Raw genomic sequence first — 23,545 nt, 5'->3', positions numbered from 1 at the left:
AAGTTCTGGTAGACGAGGTTAATAGAGAAATCAACGTCTCGCATCCCATCTGCTACGACACGTATGACTTCTATGAGCGTTACCACAGCAACACGCTTCAAAAATTCGATGTGGTCATGCTGAAAGCCATCGGTAGCCACTTTGAGATTCCTGTAAAATCAAAAGAAAAAAAGCAACTTCTGATAGACAAGGGGACGGATATGATTCGTGAATGTGAATGTGTTTCTGACTAAACCATATTAAACATCCCGTAAGAGTAACAGACAGTCGTTGAGTAGTCTTGGCTCCATGCCTTGACATAGCTGTGCTTTTATTACGTTAAGTCCTCTCATCCCTCTCATCAAAAGGCAGGCAGGCTAAGAATACCTGTAACACCACATCCTATAAGTGGTTTTCACTGTCACGCCGCCAAAAATAAAACCAAAACTATTGAGTAAAAAAAGAATATTACAGGTTGTAGAAAACTGCTATATAAACTACCGTTACTTGTCTCAGATCTGTACATTATTCTGTACTCTAGTTATCCGTCAAATTGTTTCACGCAAATTTGAAGAGCACAGACATGTGATCTGGCATTAAATTCTGCTTCAAATCCGATCACCCTCACGAAAAAGTAAACATTCAAATAAACACTTCCCGCAAAACCTCAACGCTCAAGTTTCCAGAGTATTAAAAATGGTTAGATGAGGATTTTTTTTAAGAAAACGTGACAGCCTTCTTTCGGCCATCTTAGGTCTTGTGTGGAGTGAACTCCGAAATTCAAAATGCTATATCTTAAAGTCTGCCGGACTCCAGATCGAACTGTCCGCGGTTCGATCCCTGGCCAGGGTTGCTGTATTGTGTTCTTTAGCAAGTCAATTTTCTCTCATAGCGCCTCTACCCACCCGGGTGTATAAATGGTTACCGGCGAAATAATTCGGGGGGGGGGGGGGGGGGGGGGGGGGGGACTGCGATGGACTAGCATTCCATCTAGAAGAGAGTAGAAATATTCTTAGCCGCTTAATGCTATCGAAACCGGGATAAGCTGTGACAGTATGGGCCATTTGGCTCGAGGCTTCGCTTTTAAAATATATTTATTTATAGGACTGATTTCTTTAAAACTCGAAATTGCGCATGCTTTCCAAATTTTAATTCCTCGCGAAGCGAGGCCGAAGGCCGAGCGTAGCGGGGTGTATAATTTTGTCCCTCAAAGGGCTCAGGCGGGATGAAATCTCGTGTGGAGTTTACGGTCATGTATATATATATATATATATATTTGTGAGCTTGGTGTCTGGCGGAAATGACGTCACACGGCCGCCGTGCGCTGGTGGCCTAATGGTAAGGCGTCGAACTTGAAATCAGATCTTCGGGACTGAGGGCGCGGGTTCGAATCCGGCTAGGGTTTTTTTTTTTTTCCTTATTTTTTTTGTGGGTTCGAATCCTGAGCCTTTCATTTTTATCGTTTTTCTTTTCGGATTAAAATAACACTGATTTCCACATAATACTCCCTCAACGCCTATTCAGGCTATAAACCTTTCATCGCCATCAGGGGCGCGCGGGCGGAGGGTTCGAATCCTCCTGCCGTTCGTTCTTCTTTTTTTTTAATGCCCTTAAATAAATGTCCAAACTGCGACTATCCAATAATTTGTCGATGATTTTGAAAATAGCCTGCGCTTCCCAACGCTTTATACCTCTTTACGAACCTGAAAGAGCCGCCATCTTCAAAGCGGAGTAGACCCTGGGAACGAGGGTGTCGCGGCCATGCCCGTTACTAATTTTTAACAAATATATCTTCCTGCCTACTGTGGAAAATTGAATATGTACAATGTTCAACTTCAAATAATCCACTCCTTATTTATAACACCACCCGCCTCCCCAACCCAGAGCTTCGCGAGGCCCTGCGAGTCACGTATTACTAGTTTAAAAAAATATAGTGACATTGCCTTGTTGGCACAAGCGATCAGCGGTCTCCCCATTTATGCGGACCTCTGCGGAAGCAGCATCACACAGTATCGATATTGTCGAGGTGTACGCTGTAAATGGTGATGTTTCTTCGGAATTCAGACCTCAAATCGCGGCTATGTTCTCTGAATACCAGTCTCGGAGTGTCTTTTGACTGATTCTTGAAGAAAAACGGCTCTGAAATGGTGTTCAATGGGCTATTTAGTGCGAAATGTAGCCTTGGATTCAGGCTTTCGCTCGCCAACAAGGGACTCGATAGATGCCGTGGTGCTCAAGTTTTGAAGGCAATACCTACCAATTTGCTGGAGTTATTATGGGATTTAGCATTCTGGGGATTGTTAACCGTCTAACGTTGGACGTAAACCGAGATGAGAAGCAGGTAGGCTGCATGTGTGTCAAAATCTGCTCGAGAGAGTTCGATTTCAATATAGGCGAAAAAATCGAAAATGCTGGTACATGTGCTGATAAAAACGGTCACAACTTTTGAAATATTGAAAACGTACATGGGATTTTGCACATATTTACAGATAAACGACTACTCTAGTCGGCTATATAGGCTAGAAGTATTAGGTTGGTCCCAAAATTTAAAAAATAGCCTCTAAATCGAAGCCAATTTACAGCCTTCGCTCGAAGGTGGTTAGTAGTGGTCATATTACGCTCCATTTTGCCTTTTCAGGAGAATTGAGAGGCAAATTGTGACTTTCTTGGAATACTAGAAAGGTTTATGAGCAAGTTGATATAAAATTTGCGGCTAGATGATGCGAAATAAATATTTTACAGTATTACGAAAAGTGCCTATTTTTCAATTTTCGAGACGTTGTGACGGGGGCTGACAAGGGAAAATATTTTATGGCTCCTAACGCGGCCAGAATATCATTTCAAATCAAACCAAATCTGTTTTAGTTCTTACCTCAGTAAAGTCTTTCAGTTGACAGAGTTTCAGGCAAAATTATTTTTTACGCGAAATTGAGTGGGTGTTTCTAAGAAAGACGCCCTCTTAAGAATCCCACTTCCCGCCCTCTCTCCTCCCGCTTCCCGCCCCTTTTCTCCCGGGCTCCCGCCCCCTGTCCCTCTCCATCAACCAGCGCACTTCCCCAATTTCACTTTCCGCTTCATGTAATTCCAGAGCAAATGACCTCAAAAAAGTACTGCGCCCGCGAATCAATGGTGAAATGTCACTTGGTCAGCGGTCAACCTCGATGTGTTTTATATCTGAGCCCGCGATATGGTAATGCGATACGGGTCAGCGGAAACCTTGTTTTGACAGCTGTCAATTCACCATAACACTGATGCCCAATATCAAAATGTAAGTCGTTGGACAGTCGTTGACATCACAAGTGGATGGCATGCATTGTCTCCCCTCTGGTCAGGATTGCACTGGCACTCCGCTCCCCCTTCCCGAGAGTCTGTACTGACGTTTGCTCGTACGCTGACGTCATAACCAATTTTTTCGGCTCGATGGCTTACGGCTTACCAAAAATTCTAAGGAATGGGGCTACGCTCGAGCGTGCCTTCGGCGCGCTCTGGGAGCTCCGCTAAATTTTCGAAAAAAAAACCTTACGGGGGGGATGGCATCCACACCCCTCCTTTGCACGTATTAAAGCAAACCGCATTAAAGAGCCAACTGGTCTTGATTTCCCCCCCACCCCCCCTAGTGGTTACTTACATTCTGAAAAGACTATAATCGCTACTATGGACTTTAAATGCTCCTGGTGCAATAGTTGTAATGGGATTATCCGATAACATTCTAAAAGAAAAAAAGTATACCAATACAATCATCGTGAAACTTTGTTTGTCACTAATGGGAACTTTGAGTAGTCTATCATTTTCCTAATTTACTCAGACTCGACAGTTCAATCATGGAGATTAGGGTTACAATAAACACCCATTTTGACAAAACGGGAGCAAACATTTTCGAAAACGTCTCATAAAATCTACACTCCCTAACTCTAGTTGTTTTTTGAGGAATAGCAAACTTTTGTCCCCGACAATACAAAGCAATCGCCATTCAGGCACAAGATCTCTTCAGAATAGCTTTGCAGTGATGCTGCAAAGATAAACGTGGAGATTTGTCTTACGAATTAGCGAGATCTTCAGTGAAGATCTCGCTAAAAATGCGATTTAGCCCTCCCCTCTCCCCCTCCCGGGGTTACATTGATATTACACTAGTTTGTTACACGATACTCACATTATCTCTTCAAAGCGACTCCCATACCCTAAATGCTGCCCCGGTTTAACATTAAAAAAGGTATGATGTGCAATATTCTCCAATCGATTAGCACTTAGAAATCTAAAAGTCAAAGAAACGCAAATAAAAAGACCATTGAGTTACCGTTGAAAATGTTTTTCGATAGTGTGTAAGTGTGTATAGAACTTAGGTTTCTCTAGCCGACTGACATTGTCTAAGTACAGTAAAACCCCCGGGAGTAATTACCTTACATTTAAGAACCTGTTAGGCTAAAATTTTCAAATTGGACCCCCTTTTTATAAGAATCTATTTAGCCTAAAATTTGGAATCAGACTCTTATTTTCTAAAATTGATTAAAAATGTTTACTTTAAGAAACTAACTTTGGACAAGGCATTAATGTTCATGTATTTTATGTTATGTTTTGAATGATAGGTGCTTTATTTTTGCATAAACACTTGTGTGGTATGCAATTTTTTTTACAAGAAATAGGCCGAAAACTAAAAGTTCTATTAACAACAATTAAAATTTCTCTTTAGAAAATAAGAACCTGTTAAGAACCTTAACAGCCCAAATTTATGTAAGAACCTGTTTAGGCTAACCTGGAAAAAATCAGGTTCTTACTTGCGGGTTTTTACTGTATACGTAAATGCGCAAAGTGCGCACTAAGAAATGAGTCGTAATAGAAATCTCATTATCCGTTGATAGTATGCTGCAATACATTGAACTCATCCTTTGCAATTGCACCTTGCAACATTGTTTTTTTGCATACCTCCCCCCCCCCCCCCCCGCGTGCAAAACCCCGTCTCAAAGTCTCGCGTGACCATAGCTACCCAAAACAAAAAAGAGAGACATTTTTTTTTCATAGCCTGTTGTTCTGTGGGTGACCCACCATATTTGACGGTCTTATTTATTTGGAACAATCGATTATAAACGACATGCAACAAAGCTGTACATAAAAATAAGCAAACATAAACATAGGCGTTCGAGTTTGCATGCTGATACTTACATAAATCCAAGATGAGTAGAGTCGGGGAGCGTCTCTTTCGATATAAAGGTTATCATATTGTTCTGCAAAATTCTAGGAATCAATTTATAAATTGACATATATATGACTTGCGTATAGGTCTCCTTCAACTGTATCACCTCTCGAACCTTATTATTAAACTGTGAAGTTAGGTGCAAGGAAAGTCTTATTTATTTATTTATTTATTTATTTTGGGCGGGGGGGGGGGGGGATGAAAAAGTTTTTCTCTGCAATTTTGTTTTAGTTTTTGTTTTTGCGCCTTTGCTAACATTTTCTCGAAATTCATACTACTTTCTGTTATACATATCGTATTTGCAAACAATTTTTTTGGCTTTCTTGGCCCTGCAAACAATTTTTTAAATATTTTTCATATCCCCCCCCCCCTCCATCCAAAAACATAATGGCCAGTCTCTTAGCTAGTTTGAAAAATATGCTAATTTTTGCAATGTAAGATCGCTTTGCCACATGTGGTGAATAAAAGAGTTGAAACTACTAAAGTACATTAAGGCCTGGTTCTCAGACCTTCGTCATATTTACTGACAATGTTTAAAAATCACACTTCAGTGCGTCGATATGCGAGTAAAAATGCTTCATTGATTGAAGGTCATTAAACAAGGATATATTTAGTAAAATATTTGGGTCACGTGATTGGCCACGCCCTACAGATCGAGAAAACCATTGTTAACGATTCCCACCATTTATCACATTGAAAGATAAAGTTTTATTGCATGAAAACAATTACCCTAAGAAGGGTTCAAGGAAACCGCTCGGAATGAAAGGAAACGTTTTACTGGACAAAACTTATTTCCTACCTTTGACTAGTGCCAGCCCCTCTCAAAGATTTAATGAATCTACTGACGAGACATATAGTTTTCCCTCATTCCGGCCCGCGTTTTAAAGAAAGTATTTGTAGCCATTGCTCTGATATAAAGCTGGCTCTTCGGTCGATCTCTAACTAGTGGGAATTAATTCTAGTTGTAAAATTGTCACGCAATCGGGCGTAGTTAATCACGTGACTGAAATGTGATATGTGTTACATAAAAATTTTAAACGGTTTTTGGTTATGTTTAACCTTAAAGTTCAATTTTACAGATAGCTCTTATTGCTTTTAATGTAGACCACCTAGCAAGACCACCCCCTTTCAAATGTAAAGAGAACCAGGCCTTAATCTACTTGAGTAAATGCAAAACGGTCAATGTGAGACATTTCTCAATCTTAAAAATGCATGTGGACTGCATCAATGACCGAATTTTCTTTTCACTGAACCCTATTCGAATTAATTCTTCGTGGGCTTTTCCGTTCTTAAGGAGGCTTGATGTAGTTTTCCGAGCCCTAGGAACGTCGTTTTGAAAATAAAAATTACCAAGGAAGCCAATGTTCGATTTTTTCCAAAACACACCATTATGATCAAATATAATTTTTTACTGGTGACTCAGTCACAAAGCTTACCATAACAACGATTTTCGTTTTCTTTTGTTTTCAAACAACCTTGATTTTCTCAAAATCTACCGGGCCTCCTAGTTCCAGACTCCTTATCCACTTTTTTTGTTTTGTTTTTTTATTCCGAGCGACCGATCCAAAAACAGAAAACGCATACGACGATAAACGAAAAAAAAGGGGAGGGATGGCCTTAAGTTTAAGTTTAAGTTTAAGTTTAAGTTTAAGTTTAAGTTTAAGTTTAAGTTTAAGTTTAAGTTTAAGTTTAAGTTTAAGTTTAAGTTTAAGTTTAAGTTTAAGTTTAAGTTTAATTTTTAAATTTTTAATTTTAATTTTTAATTTTTAATTTTTAATTTTTAATTTTTAATTTTTAATTTTTAATTTTTAATTTTAATTTTAATTTTAATTCTAATTCTAATTTTAATTTTAATTTTAATTTTAATTTTTAAATTTTTAATTTTAATTTTAATTTTTAATTTTTAATTTTTAATTTTAATTTTAATTTTAATTTTAATTTTAATTTTAATTTTAATTTTAATTTAATTTTAATTTTAATTTTAATTTTAATTTTAATTTTAATTTTAATTTTAATTTTAATTTTAATTTTTAATTTTTAATTTTTAATTTTAATTTTAATTTTAATTTTTAAATTTTTAATTTTAATTTTAATTTTTAATTTTTAATTTTAATTTTAATTTTAATTTTAATTTTAATTTTAATTTTAATTTTAATTTTTAAATTTTTAATTTTAATTTTAATTTTTAATTTTTAATTTTTAATTTTTAATTTTAATTTTAATTTTAATTTTAATTTTAATTTAATTTTAATTTTAATTTTAATTTTAATTTTAATTTTAATTTTAATTTTTAATTTTTAATTTTTAATTTTAATTTTAATTTTTAAATTTTTAATTTTAATTTTAATTTTTAATTTTAATTTTTAATTTTTAATTTTAATTTTAAGTTTAATTTTAATTTTAATTTTTAAATTTTTAATTTTTAATTTTAATTTTAATTTTAATTTTAATTTTAATTTTAATTTTAATTTTTAAATTTTAAATTTTAATTTTTAATTTTAATTTTAATTTTAATTTTAAGTTTAATTTTAATTTTTAAATTTTTAATTTTTAATTTTAATTTTAATTTTAATTTTAATTTTAATTTTAATTTTAATTTTAATTTTAATTTTTAATTTTAATTTTTAATTTTAATTTTAATTTTAATTTTTAAATTTTTAATTTTAATTTTTAATTTTTAATTTTTAATTTTAATTTTAATTTTAATTTTAATTTTAATTTTAATTTTAATTTTAATTTTAATTTTTAAATTTTTAATTTTTAATTTTAATTTTAATTTTAATTTTAATTTTAATTTTAATTTTAATTTTAATTTTTAAATTTTAAATTTTAATTTTTAATTTTTAATTTTTAATTTTTAATTTTAAGTTTAAGTTTAATTTTTAAATTTTTAATTTTTAATTTTAATTTTAATTTTAATTTTAATTTTAATTTTAATTTTAATTTTAATTTTAATTTTAATTTTAATTTTTAATTTTTAATTTTTAATTTTAAGTTTAAGTTTAAGTTTAAGTTTAATTTTTAAATTTTTAATTTTAAATTTTAATTTTAATTTTTTTTTTAATTTTAATTTTAATTTTAACCGAATTGATAAAGTTGGCGACCTGACCAACAATTTTAAGATTTTAAAGAAATGTCAGGGAAAGTTCGATTTCTTGATCCACGAAATGTTGTGGATTTGCATAAAGAAACCGAGCCGTAACACTCAGTCGGACGCAATTCGCGCGAAGGTATTTGTTTAGGCTTGAACGGACATTGTTCTCATTAATGAACATGAACATTGAACAGTTATTTTTATCTTAATTAATTGAATTAATGGTTTAATTACATTAAATTAAATACTTTATCTAGGATTCTGTGACACTTTCGGCTGCAACGCAGGCTAAGAAGGAGTGGCTGAGTTGCGGCAAGAACAACGCAATGACAATGGAGCTTACGCTTCAATAAAGGACGCCTTTCATGCATTTTTCTCGCTGAGCTAAAATGAGTGTTTACCAAAGGCCCAGGACTACCTGATGCCTCGTACCCAGGCGCTGCTTCTTCTTTGGTCCAGCTTATCGTTTTTCTTCCTTCCCATCAAGCCCAGCTGCCCCTGTTTTCCCGCTCTTCACCGATGAAATAAAACGGCGCATGGGAAAGCTACAGAACTTTCTACGGATAGACTATTCATTGTGTTCTTTCATGAAAGAGTGATTTTGTTTATTCTAGCTGAAAGTAGCTGGTAAGTCAATCCACAAGTGATTGAAAAATAGGACTCAGAGTTAGGCTACAGTTAAATGCTTATAACTCATTAACATATCAATAAGAAGGTATAACAATTACTAACACTTTTACACTATCACGTGTAAAAATTTATTTTTGAATTTTTTAATAAAAATATCGATCTGTAGTTTTTGGAAGTGTCTTGTAGCTAAGGGAAAGTTGCTGTCTAGGAAAGCTATTTCAGGCCGATTTTATGAACGCAGCCTAAAAACGCTCTCGAAAAAAGTTGCTATGGTGTTCATAGTTCATCTGAGATACGTGCATGTTTATGCAGATGAAATTGGGCGGATGGTCTAACAAGATCAGGTACGTCAAAGCAGTTAGGCTATTTCATATAGTTACGCCAATTTAGCGACACATTTTCTGGTCATTCTGTTTGACTTTCAAAAGGTAAATACTGTATGTATTATATGTTTTTTTATAGAACAGATATCATCATTGTACAGCAAATGTGACGATCTTTATAGTTCAGTATGTTATGATCTGTTATGACCATCGGTAGACACTTTGACTACGAATTGAACATGTAAAACCCATGAAGCGCATTTCATGCGAGCACATATGTTTTACTGGAGAAGTAACGACAACATTTTTGTTGGTTAGGCAGAAACTTCAGAAGTTGTCGTGTTTGTGTGGACATAATGTGTTCTTTCGAGCATATAATTTCCTGAGGGTATTTTAGTTCCATTCTATTTCAATTCTGTGTGAATTTTTTTTCGAATCCGCAACACATTTAGAGTAAATTTGAAAATTTTAAGGTGACTTAACGGGATTTTGCGAAGCTTATATATGTGCCCTTTCTTAGTAGAGTGATTCTACTCAGCCCGTGAAACAGGAACTGTTTGTTAGTGCTTATTGATTAGTATTTGTGCGTGGTACACAAACATCAAAGAGTAAAGACCAAAAACTACTAATTACAGCGGAATAATAAGAACTAATACGAAGTAGTAACGTGTAGTATACCACTACCTATTTCACGGGTTAAGTGAAAACGCTCTATCATGATCACTTTTGTAAATTAACTTACTTTATAGCGTAAACATTTTGTCAGCTAGCATAGTGTGAATCAAAGCCAATATACTCCAGGAACTTTAAAAATTCGATCTCCGATCTAGAGGAAGTACATTCCACTTCGAGCTTCATAGCCGTATATAGTTTCTAGATGTAGTGTAATGTGGTATATTTGTATTGCTATCGAAAAGCAGAACAAATGTTACAGTTCAATTGCTGGGCCAACGTGGAAGCGTTGTGTAAATATGCTTTCCTTTAAAACAGTGAGACCGGCTCTAGGGAGCGACGGCTAAAACAAATCGAATGGACATGCATGGTGCCTTTGAAAGACAGCGACCCAACAGTGTTCAATTGGTAATGCGCTAGTCGAATCTCTGACATCGAAATGTTCTTATTTCTTTCCATTTCTCATAGACAAGTCGTACAGAATACATAAATTTGTATTGCAGAAGAAGATAAAGATGGATTATAAGAACATTCACTGATGATTTGATAATCGAAATTTATTTTTTGTTAGCGGTACACTTGATGTTTTGTTCAGTGGGTTTGTCAGTGAAATTTCTGAAACGTATCCTTGTTAATTATGCTGATGATGTATACAGTATATAAAATTAAAATTAAAAATTTAAAATTAAAATCAAAAATTTAAAAATTAAAATTAAAATTAAAATTAAAATTAAAAAATTAAAAAATTAAAAAATTAAAATTAAAATTAAGAAGTCAACCTCGTTCCCAGGGCTTTTCCCTTTAGTAATTTGGAACGGCCGGGAAAAGATCCTGGCATCGGCTGGTCACGTGAACTTCAAACACCCAAAAATCTTGGGTGTCATAAATTTTAGATGGCATTAATTGGACGGAGGTAACGCATTAATTATGTGTCTGGTGAACAGATCGAGCCATCTCCTACCGCCTCCTTCCCAGCTTATTGTTTTCCTAAATTTTCAAAATTCCATTTCCAGATGACAATGCACAGTGACAGTGCAGATGACAGTGCAATGACACGCGTGCCATGACACGCGTGCCATGACACGCGTGCAATGACACGCGTGCCATGACACGCGTGCGATGACACGCGTGCAATGACACGCGTGCGATGACACGCGTGCCATAACACGCGTGCAATGACACGCTGGGATGACACGCGTGCGATGACACGCGTGCCATGAGACGCATGCAATGACACGCTGGGATGACACGCGTGCCATGACACGCGTGCCATGACACGCGTGCCATGACACGCGTGCAATGACACGCGTGCAATGACACGCGTGCCATGACACGAGTGCCATGACACGCATGCAATGACACGCTGGGATGACACGCGTGCGATGACACGCGTGCCATGACACGCATGTAATGACACGCTGGGATGACACGCGTGCCATGACACGCGTGCAATGACACGCTGGGATGACACGCGTGCCATGACACGCGTGCGATGACACGCGTGCCATGACACGCGTGCAATGACACGCGTGCGATGACACGCGTGCCATAACACGCTGGGATGACACGCGTGCGATGACACGCGTGCCATGACACGCATGCAATGACACGCTGGGATGACACGCGTGCCATGACACGCGTGCCATGACACGCGTGCAATGACACGCGTGCGATGACACGCGTGCAATGACACGCGTGCCATGACACGCGTGCCATGACACGCGTGCAATGACACGCTGGGATGACACGCGTGCGATGACACGCGTGCCATGACACGCATGCAATGACACGCTGGGATGACACGCGTGCCATGACACGCGTGCAATGACACGCTGGGATGACACGCGTGCCATGACACGCGTGCGATGACACGCGTGCCATGACACGCGTGCGATGACACGCGTGCCATGACACGCGTGCGATGACACGCGTGCCACGACACGCGTGCAATGACACGCGTGCGATGACACGCGTGCGATGACACACATGCCATGACACGCGTGCAATGACACGCGTGCGATGACACGCGTGCCATGACACGCGTGCAATGACACGCTGGGATGACACGCGTGCGATGAGACGCGTGCCATGACACGCGTGCGATGACACGCGTGCCATGACACGCATGCAATGACACGCTGGGATGACACGCGTGCCATGACACGCGTGCGATGACACGCGTGCCACGACACGCGTGCAATGACACGCGTGCGATGACACGCGTGCGATGACACACATGCCATGACACGCGTGCAATGACACGCGTGCGATGACACGCGTGCCAAGACACGCGTGCAATGACACGCTGGGATGACACGCGTGCGATGAGACGCGTGCCATGACACGCGTGTGATGACACGCGTGCCATGACACGCGTGCAATGACACGCTGGGATGACACGCGTGCCATGACACGCGTGCGATGACACGCGTGCCATGACACGCGTGCAATGACACGCGTGCGATGACACGCGTGCCATAACACGCGTGCAATGACACGCTGGGATGACACGCATGCGATGACAAGCGTGCCATGACACGCATGCAATGACACGCTGGGATGACACGCGTGCCATGACACGCGTGCCATGACACGCGTGCAATGACACGCGTGCGATGACACGCGTGCAATGACACGCGTGCCATGACACGCGTGCAATGACACGCGTGCGATGACACGCGTGCCATAACACGCGTGCAATGACACGCTGGGATGACACGCGTGCGATGACACGCGTGCCATGAGACGCATGCAATGACACGCTGGGATGACACGCGTGCCATGACACGCGTGCCATGACACGCGTGCAATGACACGCGTGCCATGACACGAGTGCCATGACACGCGTGCAATGACACACTGGGATGACACGCGTGCGATGACACGCGTGCCATGACACGCGTGCGATGACACGCGTGCCACGACACGCGTGCAATGACACGCGTGCGATGACACGCGTGCGATGACACACATGCCATGACACGCGTGCAATGACACGCGTGCGATGACACGCGTGCCATGACACGCGTGCAATGACACGCTGGGATGACACGCGTGCGATGAGACGCGTGCCATGACACGCGTGCGATGACACGCGTGCCATGACACGCATGCAATGACACGCTGGGATGACACGCGTGCCATGACACGCGTGCAATGACACGCTGGGATGACACGCGTGCCATGACACGCGTGCGATGACACGCGTGCCATGACACGCGTGCGATGACACGCGTGCCATGACACGCGTGCGATGACACGCGTGCCACGACACGCGTGCAATGACACGCGTGCGATGACACGCGTGCGATGACACACATGCCATGACACGCGTGCAATGACACGCGTGCGATGACACGCGTGCCAAGACACGCGTGCAATGACACGCTGGGATGACACGCGTGCGATGAGACGCGTGCCATGACACGCGTGTGATGACACGCGTGCCATGACACGCGTGCAATGACACGCTGGGATGACACGCGTGCCATGACACGCGTGCGATGACACGCGTGCCATGACACGCGTGCAATGACACGCGTGCGATGACACGCGTGCCATAACACGCGTGCAATGACACGCTGGGATGACACGCGTGTGATGACACGCGTGCCATGACACGCATGCAATGACACGCTGGGATGACACGCGTGCCATGACACGCGTGCCATGACACGCGTGCAATGACACGCGTGCGATGACACGCGTGCAATGACACGCGTGCCATGACACGCGTGCAATGACACGCTGGGATGACACGCGTGCGATGACACGCGTGCCATGACACGCATGCAATGACACGCTGGGATGACACGCGTGCCATGACACGCGTGCAATGACACGCTGGGATGACACGCGTGCCATGACACGCGTGCTATGACACGCGTGCCATGACACGCGTGCAATGACACGCGTGCCATGACACGCGTGCGATGACACGCGTGCCACGACACGCGTGCAATGACACGCGTGCGATGACACGCGTGCGATGACACACGTGCCATGAAACGCGTGCAATGACACGCGTGCAATGACACGCTGGGATGACACGCGTGCGATGACACGCGTGCCATGACACGCGTGCAATGACACGCTGGAATGACACGCGTGCGATGACACGCGTGCCATGACACGCGTGCAATGACACGCTTGGATGTCACGTGTGCGATGACACGCGTGCCATAACACGCGTGCAATGACACGCGTGCGATGACACGCGTGCGATGACACGCGTGCCATGACACGCGTGCAATGACACGCTGGGATGACACGCGTGCGATTACAAGCGTGCAATGACACGCGTGCGATGAAAGGCGTGCAATGACACGCGTGCGATGACACGCGTGCAATGAAACGGGTGTGATGACATGCGTGCAATGTTTAAGTTTAGCATGAGAGTGCCGCCGTAAACCATTATACCTATAATTTCGAACTTTGTATTTAATTAAGGCAATGTTTGGATTATTTACACAGATTACGAATGCAAACCAGGTTAAATATGGATACTGGGGAAACAAAAAAAATACATGTTTGAGAAAATACATCTGGTGCCTCCGTTATATTTGAATGTCTTACATTGGATTGAATACCTGTAGACACAATTTTAGAAAAATCTGTAAGAGTGTTTTCGAGTAAATCAAGAACGAATTTTTGTAACTTCTTGTAGTTTCCTATAATGGGCAGTCGATATATTTTGACAAATTAAAACAAAAACTCCCTGACTTTAAGTTATTGGTCTTTGATGGTGTAAGTTTTAATATTTCATTTTGAATAACTGCGCTCAAAATACTACGAAACAATTTAAAAGCGCCAATTTCACATTAAAGAGGAATTTTTCTGAAATTTACATTCTTGATTAACTTGAAAACGCTCTTACAGATTTTTCTAAAATTTCGTCAACAGTTAGTCAATCTAGAATTCGAGAAAAATCTACCATCTTTATTATTCTCTACAAAATTAAGCTTGTTTGAAAAAAAAAGAAAACGACATTAGTTGCTATGGTAACCTTTGTGACTAAGCGACCAGTAAAACAATAAACTTTGGTCATATTTGATCATTATGGTGTAGTTTGGCAGAAATTGAAGATTGGCTTCCTAGACAATTTTCAATTTCAAATCAACCACCCCAGGGCTAAAAAAAACTACATCGTGCCTCCTTAAATTATCATGTGGGAGGGTAAAGGGAAAAAGTGCTTCCTATTTCATTTATAACTGCAATCAAACATTTATGTTTTGCAAAGCATCCAAAAGTCTTTATGAACGAGCACTCAAATTAAAAGGAGGTTATAAAAATAACATTCATTGGATCTAAACTTGACCTTGCTGTCGTGAGTATATTGGCGTTATATATTATCGTTAATTTTTCTCTGATAATCTGGTAAAAAAAAACACCAGTAAATATACTTACAGAAATTCTAATCTGTCCGTACAACAAAATAATCCCTTTGGTAAGGTTTGAATTTTGTTGTAAGAAAGATCTCTGCAAAGCAGAAATCTCGTATTAGTATACAATATTAACAGTTTGTTGTCGAAGCCACCTCATAGTTGTAGTCTATTTGAGATTAAAGCAAATGATTTCTAGTAAACATAGCAAATATATATATTTTTTTTTAAAAGGGTGGAGGTGGGTGGGTAAAGAGATGCTCTTTCTTGCGACTATAAAGAAGGGAGAGGAGAGCAGTTTTCGGCCTTCAGTTCTTACGTAAGAAGGATGTGGTCCTTTCGTCACTTGATCTACCAATGATAAAGTATTTTAGTTTTCAGATAGAAACCCTAATAAAGGTCCTTTGCCTCTGAGTCTGGATTTTTATGCCACAATTGGAAAAAACGTACAAATATGTGAGTTGGCTTGTGTTGATGAATAATTTGGCGGGAAGATGATGAATATTGTTTGAAGACAGATTCCTGAAAAAAGAAAAAATGCAATAAAACAAGTAGAATATAAAAGCAACGAATAAGAATAAAAATAAACACAGAAAAAAGTGTTATTAAGATTTGCAAACACCAGTTAGGAAGCTTAAAGTAAAGCTATTTGCTAACTAAACACTGAAAATGGGTGGCTATAACCCCTGTTCTTAAAGAATGTATGTTTTTATGTTTAGCCCCCATCTTGGATCCGCCATCTTGGTTTTCACCATTTTTAACAGAAATTGATGCAAAATCAAGGGAGAATGTCCCTCTCTTCCCCCCTCCCCTTGAACGTCCGAGGGTTAAGAACAAAAGATATGAAATCAGCACTTGAATTGATTTGATATAAAAGTCAACGAAGGTCATTTAAACATCAAACTTACAGATCGGTTAGGCTGTGGAGATTGAAAAATAAATCTTCGGCAAGGGTTTCGATCGAGTTTGAATCTAGTTTCCTAAACGAAGAGGTCAGAATATACAATTAAACATAAAGGAAATTTCACCTGATATATAAGTATCAGAGAACTGCGTTATAACGACGACCATTTCTCGAAGTTTCCATTGGACTTATGGCAATGAGTAAACCCGGAGATCGAAGTTCCGTGTATTGACAAGTTCACACATCACTTTAATGAGCCCTACGATTTGATGATGCGAACAAATGTACTTACAGAAACTGCAGTTTCGTCAAATTCGCAAACACTCCGTCAGGTAGAGATGTAATAGCATTTGAAGAGAACTCCCTGAGAAAAGGTATTGTCCAGTTAGAGTTGTGTAAGCTTTTCGTAGAATTATTGGAATTGGGAATACCTAAAAATTTCTGTTAAGCCCCACTTCCCCTCTCTAATTTGTCCCCAGTCTGGAAGTTCATTTTTTTTTTTAACAAGCCTCCGTTTCTATTAAGGTCCTCTTTCCTGGATGAAAAATTATGAAATCTTCTGAACAGAGGAACAAGACAATTTTTATGCAACACAAGTTCTAATTATTGTTCTTTTTTTTTTCGAAATTTCTTTAAATGAAATAATAATTGAAAAGCTTTTTCAGTACTTGTTGCAAGAGAAAGTCAATGTTTAAGAGCGTGCATAGATGCAATACAATGAGCTTGTTACTAACAGGTATTCCAGATTTGACAGGGTGGCAAACGCTTTGGCAGGTAAATATGTAATAGCGTTCGACGAAAACACTCTGTTAAAGTTATGATGCAACACTAAGTAAGTTCCTGAATAAATGATTTAATTTAAAGCGGGGGTACAGCTGAAGGCTGTTTATCCACCGCTTAACTTGGGTTTAACGCGAAGGTATCTCGTTCGCGTCATAACCATTCAACATTCTATGCGCATTACACGAATCTATGTTTTGCAGTGTTTTATAAATTTTTGGGTGATTTGTAGGAATTTTTGGGAGGAGATTTGGGCTGGGAGTTTTTCTCAAAGGATTAGTAACATTCAGAGAAAGAATAAATATTGAAAAATTATTGTAGTAGATGGACACTAAACAGTCTTGTGATGTTCAACAAGTATTTTTTTTTCTTTTCTTTCTTTCCCCTCTTTCCCCCCTTTACTACTATTATTCGTGACAGACGCTTGCTTGTAGCTTTGTGAAGGTCTTGTGTATAGTAAAAAAAAAATGATCATCGCAGTGAAATTGCAAAGAAAGAAGCCCGAAACAATTCAGGGCTTCAACGGGATTAAAGCCCGTGACCTCCCCGATACCGGCGCGATTCCTTACCAACTGGACTATGGAGCGTTACCAGTTTAGAGCTGAGCAAGGTCAACTGTGACTTCTAATTTTCCAGTGAAAGAATAGAATGACGTAAAGTAGATTAAAGAATTCATACCTGAACTCGAGTGCGTTACTTTCACTTACAAGTTTATTAATTTTGTCAGATTAGCAAACACTTCTTCTGGTAAAAACGAAATAGCATTTGAAGAAAATACCCTGTGAAAAAATCCCACAATTCCTGGATATGAATTGTATTATTATTATTTTTTATACCCTAAAGAGCATGGGCAATATTCCTTTGATCAAGCTCTGGCATTCTAAATTATGATCAAATGGCCGATACAGTACCTGCAAATTAAGGACCATCTGAACTTTTTGGAGTTAATAAGATGAATAATACTTCATTAAAATAGGCCATTTTGGGACCATAATTTATGTCATTACAATTGACAAGTCATACCACTGAACTGAACACTATATACATGTTTCGTTACCGAAACTTGACTCATTGTGTTTAAAGGCTTAAATCAATGGAAAAGGGCAGGGAAGAGGTCACCCCCGACGTTATTTGGTCACCCCCAATGTAAATGCCGACAAAGCCTCACATCACACATTGTCACATCTTCTTTACACTTACAACGCTTGAAGTTTTGTCAGATTGGAAAAAACTTTGACAGGAAGAAATGTAATAGCGTTTAAACTTAAATCCCTGCGAAAAGAAGGATAAAATCAAATAAGTAAAAAGAAGGAATGTAGCGCTCCCCATATTCCTGCCATTTTTTACCGCTTTAATTGTCACGAGCATCTGTTGGGAGGGTATTTTATAGGGGGTAGTAAAGTCCGCAAGCCACCATATTTTGTTTTTCCTTGAGTGCAAATCGCTTTTGCCTTTTCACCATAATTTTCAGAGCGTACTACACCGCCAGATAAATACGACTGTACCTGTATGCTGACACTCAAAATTGGCTTAAACCCGGCTCTAATTGCAAAGCGCCAGTTGTTAATTGAGAGCTATATGTGTTTCCGCGAAAGCCCATTGCTAATACGGATCATGGCCCTACTACGAACATTTTACGAGATCATTTTATTTTGTCACAATACCCATATTTGGTCTGGCAGGTTTGTATATGTATTGACCATTGAAACAAGAGAACTGGGATTTTTTTGGTCAGCAACTTGGGTTTCCTGATTTTAAAAGAACGCAAGTAAACAATAAAAACCAGCAGAAGGATGCTTCAACGATCAAAAAAGGTAAGAATTACTGCAACAAAATAAAGAAAGATTATGATTTAAATAGAAACATTCATTTAAAAATTCAGTTTTGAGAAACATTCTTGTCATTGTGATGAAAAAATCATGTAATCACGCCATGTTTGTTGAGGAAAATGTTGAATAAATAAGCAATGCGAGTTCCCTCAAATGCCTCTGCAGCGTTTGATGGTAGTTGCACTCAACATTGTATTAGTCTGAGAGGGGGTGATCGTTTTCTGATTTTCAAATAAAGTATTTCAGATGCAAAATCTTTTAAGAATAGACTTGTTTCATTAACTTGGGTTTAGCTGTGACAAGTTTCTGCCTATGGCCTATTGCTGTGCAACGATTTGCAAACGAACATTTATTTCACGAAAATGTTCCGGGTGCAATGATTGTAAACTTACAGATCCAAAAGATTTGTCAGCGAGGCAAACAATCCGTCGGGGAGAAATGTAATAGCGTTTGAAGCAAAATTCCTGTGAAAAGATATTGTGACAGTGTATAGTACTACATGTAGATATGGTTTTGATTTCAGGCATTCCATTCGCATAGCCCAGAGAAGACCAACACTTTCATTTGCTAAAGCACAAAGAGGTATTTAGCGTAGAAATGCAGCTTTCTTCACGTCTAGAAAAGACATCAAAAGTGCAGTTTCAATTTCAGTTCTATCGGCAAGAAATGCCACAAAACACGTTCGCAATGAACATAATTGTGTGGATTTCTTTCAAAAAGGAAAAAGGTTTTTTTTTACATTGGGGAAAAACGCAGGACCCGTGTGAGTTCGTAGGTCACTCAAGTATATAAATGGCTGTGATCCGAAGGTCGTGGTTCGAATCCCACCCATGTGAGAAAGTTTTGTTTTACTCGTGCAGCAGGGCCGTAACTAGCAAGTGCCAAGACGAGGCACTTGCCTCGTCTAAATTCTAACCCAAAATTAATACAAAATATGTTTAGTTGGGGAAATAATCCCCAGTTGAACACGATTTTTTTCAAAAAATGTTGCATGAAAGATGTTGAAGAAAGAGTTTCAGACTTCTAGATTTCCAAATTATTTTTTGGAGAGCATGCCCCAGAACCTCCTAGCATCATCTTGCCTCGTCTATACAAAAGGTATGATTACGGCCCTGTGCAGTTTATTTAAATTTCCTTATAAAAATCATGGGTTTAATTCAGCACTCAAAATTATCACAGAGCTTATTTTTTTGGTTTTACAATTACAGCATTTGTAGATTTGTCAGATTGGCAAACACTTTGACAGGAAGAGATGTGATAACGTTTGAACTTAAATCCCTGCGAAAAGAAGGAGAAAAATCAAATAAGTGAAACAAAGTAATGTACCACTATTCATCTTTACGCCATTTTTTGTTGAGTTAGTTTCTATCCAGGAATATAATTGCGTTTGATGACAAATCCCTTCGTAAAGATAAGAACGACGGTGAAAACAAACAAATAGTTATCATTGTAACTGACTAAACGGCCTCGCTTTCGTACGCCTTTCCATCCGCCCATAAAATATTTTAAAATATTTTTGTGTCTTGAGTGCAACGGTTTACTTACAGATATCTCAGACTTTTCAGGTCAGCTAGCACTCCATCAGGTAGAATCTCAATAGCGTTTAAAGACAACTGCCTGTGAATGCAATGCATATAATAAATGAAATGAAGATAATAAATGCTTAGATTTATCTTGAGCGCCCCTTGTGTCTCAAACATTTGTATTCAATAAAAATGCGGTAATCAGCAGTTACGAATGTCATATCACGACGTCGTAACTCGCCAAAATGACGTCATACATTTACAAAAGTCCGACATCTTGGTTCCGCCATTTAGGATTGCAATTTGCTTTCAGAACTGCCAGAAGATCGAAACTGACTTAAAACTGATCTCTTCGAGAAAAACGAAATTTCTCTGAAACAGAAATTTAAGCTTTAAATTTATCAAATTTCGGTAAGACACTCGTTGAAATCATAATTACCTTAGAAACGTGATGTGAACTACTGTGAAAATGTACCTGGATCACTTATAAATTGCTGTAGTACTCAAAAAAAATATGAAGGTGACTAAAGCTGAATATTTTAATCTCTCTTGCGGACTAGAGTAGGTTTAAGTTTGTTCCTGGCAAAGAAATAGATTTTGTGACTGAAGCCGAGCTAACCACTAAATGACTTAACCCTATTCAGACCAGGCTTTTTTGGAACTTCTGGGACGGTGTGTCTTTTTGACGTAATATTGCATATGACGTCATTATGGCGGCATATGTGTAATTTGATTGGCTGAAATAGTTCTGTAAAACATAGCTCTCAAAACCGGTTGCTATGGTGGTCATGTGGCACTGGGGCCAAAATAATGCCAGAATGATTTTAAGAAAATTCGAAATAAGTTTGGTGATTATAGCTGTAACCGTTTTAAAGTTGAACATCCTCAAAGTTGGGTGTGCCCTAAAACCACTTCCCCCCCCCCCCTTCCTGGTCTGAATAGGGTTAAACATTGAAGTGTCTCGACCTACACCAATTTACCACTAACAATAGCATGACGTGTTACATTTAATGTTCTAAGAGCTACAGTTTGAGAGACAAAAAAACACAGATGAATGAAAAATATTTTTTTGGATAGAAAAAAAATATATAACCTGTATCTGTTGACTTACAGCGAGTTTAGATTTGTGAGGTGAGAAAATATTCCAACTGGAGGACGTGAAAAGTTGCATAAAAGCAACAGTCTGTAAATTGAAAAAAGGGGACTAAATTTGGGTATTAATTAATTGAAATAATCTATCAAATATTCGTAATTCCACATCTAAATAAAAACCTTATTAACCTTTTCATTCAGGGCTGTTTTGGTCTGCAACCACATAATATAACAATTCGCTTGAAAAATTCAATTTGGAAAAACATGCTTGTTAAAATATGATTGCATGAAAACATCACTTAAGGAGGCTCCATGTAGTTTTTTTAGCCGAAGGGTGGTTGTTTTGAAAATTAAAATTATCTAGGAAGCCAATGTTCAATTTTTTCCAGAATACACCATAATGATCAAATATGACCAAATTTTAATTTTTTACCCGTCACTTAGTCACAAAGGTTACCATAGCGACCATTGACGTTTTCTTTTGTTCTCAAACAAGGTTGATTTTCTCAAAATCTAGATTGACTCGGTATTCAGTTTTTGATATGTTCAAGTTTAGTAGATTGACTACCTAAACACAATATTTAAGGAAAATCTGTACATGTAAGAGCGTTTAAGAGTAAATCAAGAATGAAGTATTTGGTATTTTCTTTTTATTTCCTTCAATCGGCAGGCGATATATTTTAAAAATCAAAGCAAAAACTCTTTCGCTTTTAGTTAATGGTCTTTGATGGTGTAAGTATTTATATTTCAGTGAGAGTAACTGCGCCCAAATAATACGAAACAATTAAAAAGCACCTATGTTATATTAAAACGGGATATTACTGAAAATTTCATTCTTGATTTACTTGAAAACACTCTTACAGATTTTTCTCAAATTTCGTCAACTGTTAGTCAATTTACTAAACTTTAATATATCAAAATATAAACACCAAGAGTCAATCTAGATTTCGAGAAAATCAAGCTTGTTTGAGAACAAAAGAAAACGTCAACTGTTGCTATGGTAACCTTTGTGACTAAATTACGGGTAAAAAATTAAAATTTGGTCATATTTGATCATTATGGTGTATTTTGGCAAAATCGAACATTGGCTTCCTAGATAATTTTAATTTTCAAAACAACCACCCTTCGGCTAAAAAAAACTACATAGAGCCTCCTTAATAATATAAAAAAAGTGGGGAGAAATATGTCACAAAAGAAAAGCATTATCGTGTTCCCTCAAACGCGCGTCCAGCGTATGAGGGAGGAACATTCAATATTACATCAGACTGGAAAAGGATGATTATTTTCTGATCTTCAAATAAAATATTTCAAATGCCAAATGTTTTTAAGAATCGACTTTTTTTTCTTCTCACGATGCATTGCAGGTACGCTGCATACAGGAAACTGGGCATTGGTCACTGCCATGGGCCTAAAAAATGGCTATCGATTGGATAAAGAACAGCTACTGAAATGCAGCTTTAGTGTGTTTTGCTAAGCAGATTTACCTTGGGAGCACCCGCATGTCAACACACCGCAATGGCATTTTGACAAAGAGACAAACAATTCAGAATAGTGTATCAGAAGTAATAATAATGAAAAAACTCAGTGGGAAGGGATGGAAATCACTCTCGCCCAACCCTTGGAACGCAGAATTACCTTATTTTGCGTGCTGCGTCAACTAAATTATTTATTTCTTATGATGTTTCTGAGCTGGAAAGAGTTATGTAACAGAGCGATTCATATTTTTCTGAGCATAAAAAAGCATCCAAAAAGACACTCTTACATTTGTTCAGTAATCATGGGCGCGCATTTGAAAATATCAACGGCTGACGTTGCTTCCAGACAATTAAGTCTATTTTCCTGTATTCCATAAGAAATACAATGAGGTCCACAGTCTAAATGGTGCACATAAATATAAGTCAGTATCCCAGCTAAATGTTTTATCTTTAGAAAATAGGAACTTACAGATTATGGAAAGGCTTTTAACCTGCCGTTAGGATAACTACTGAATCAAACGTGCAATATTGAAAGACTAATAATCTTATGTACCTTCTGGAGCGGACAGCATTAGGTTAGGTTAGTTGTTATAAGGTTAAAACGAATAACTCTTGCAGGCATACTGTTGATTACACACGTACTCCACTATTATAATCATTTCATCGGGCATTGCA

The 23,545-nt window shown here is 38.4% G+C and overlaps 1 protein-coding gene across 1 annotated transcript in view; it reads right to left on the bottom strand.

Annotated features, from left to right (window-relative positions):
* The window catches only part of LOC144654286 (uncharacterized), a 42,615-nt gene that overhangs the window by 12,254 nt on the left and 6,816 nt on the right, over nucleotides 1-23,545 (bottom strand). The window contains exons 9-23 of the mRNA XM_078514385.1: nucleotides 23,158-23,269; nucleotides 21,415-21,486; nucleotides 20,326-20,397; nucleotides 19,987-20,058; nucleotides 19,173-19,244; nucleotides 18,152-18,223; nucleotides 17,659-17,730; nucleotides 16,906-16,977; nucleotides 16,464-16,535; nucleotides 16,176-16,247; nucleotides 15,718-15,789; nucleotides 15,293-15,364; nucleotides 5,137-5,208; nucleotides 4,130-4,231; nucleotides 3,608-3,688 (exon numbers count right to left, since the gene is read on the bottom strand). Coding sequence (XP_078370511.1) covers nucleotides 3,608-3,688; nucleotides 4,130-4,231; nucleotides 5,137-5,208; nucleotides 15,293-15,364; nucleotides 15,718-15,789; nucleotides 16,176-16,247; nucleotides 16,464-16,535; nucleotides 16,906-16,977; nucleotides 17,659-17,730; nucleotides 18,152-18,223; nucleotides 19,173-19,244; nucleotides 19,987-20,058; nucleotides 20,326-20,397; nucleotides 21,415-21,486; nucleotides 23,158-23,269 — 1,159 coding nt within the window. The remainder of the gene's footprint in view (nucleotides 1-3,607; nucleotides 3,689-4,129; nucleotides 4,232-5,136; nucleotides 5,209-15,292; nucleotides 15,365-15,717; nucleotides 15,790-16,175; nucleotides 16,248-16,463; nucleotides 16,536-16,905; nucleotides 16,978-17,658; nucleotides 17,731-18,151; nucleotides 18,224-19,172; nucleotides 19,245-19,986; nucleotides 20,059-20,325; nucleotides 20,398-21,414; nucleotides 21,487-23,157; nucleotides 23,270-23,545) is intronic.

Source organism: Oculina patagonica, chromosome 5 (genome assembly GCF_052425735.1).
Source record: "Oculina patagonica isolate OP01 chromosome 5, crgOcupat, whole genome shotgun sequence".
Taxonomy (NCBI): domain Eukaryota; kingdom Metazoa; phylum Cnidaria; class Anthozoa; order Scleractinia; family Oculinidae; genus Oculina; species Oculina patagonica.
Note: the sequence above shows the minus strand (reverse complement) of the source record. Positions and strands in the feature narration are given on the sequence as shown.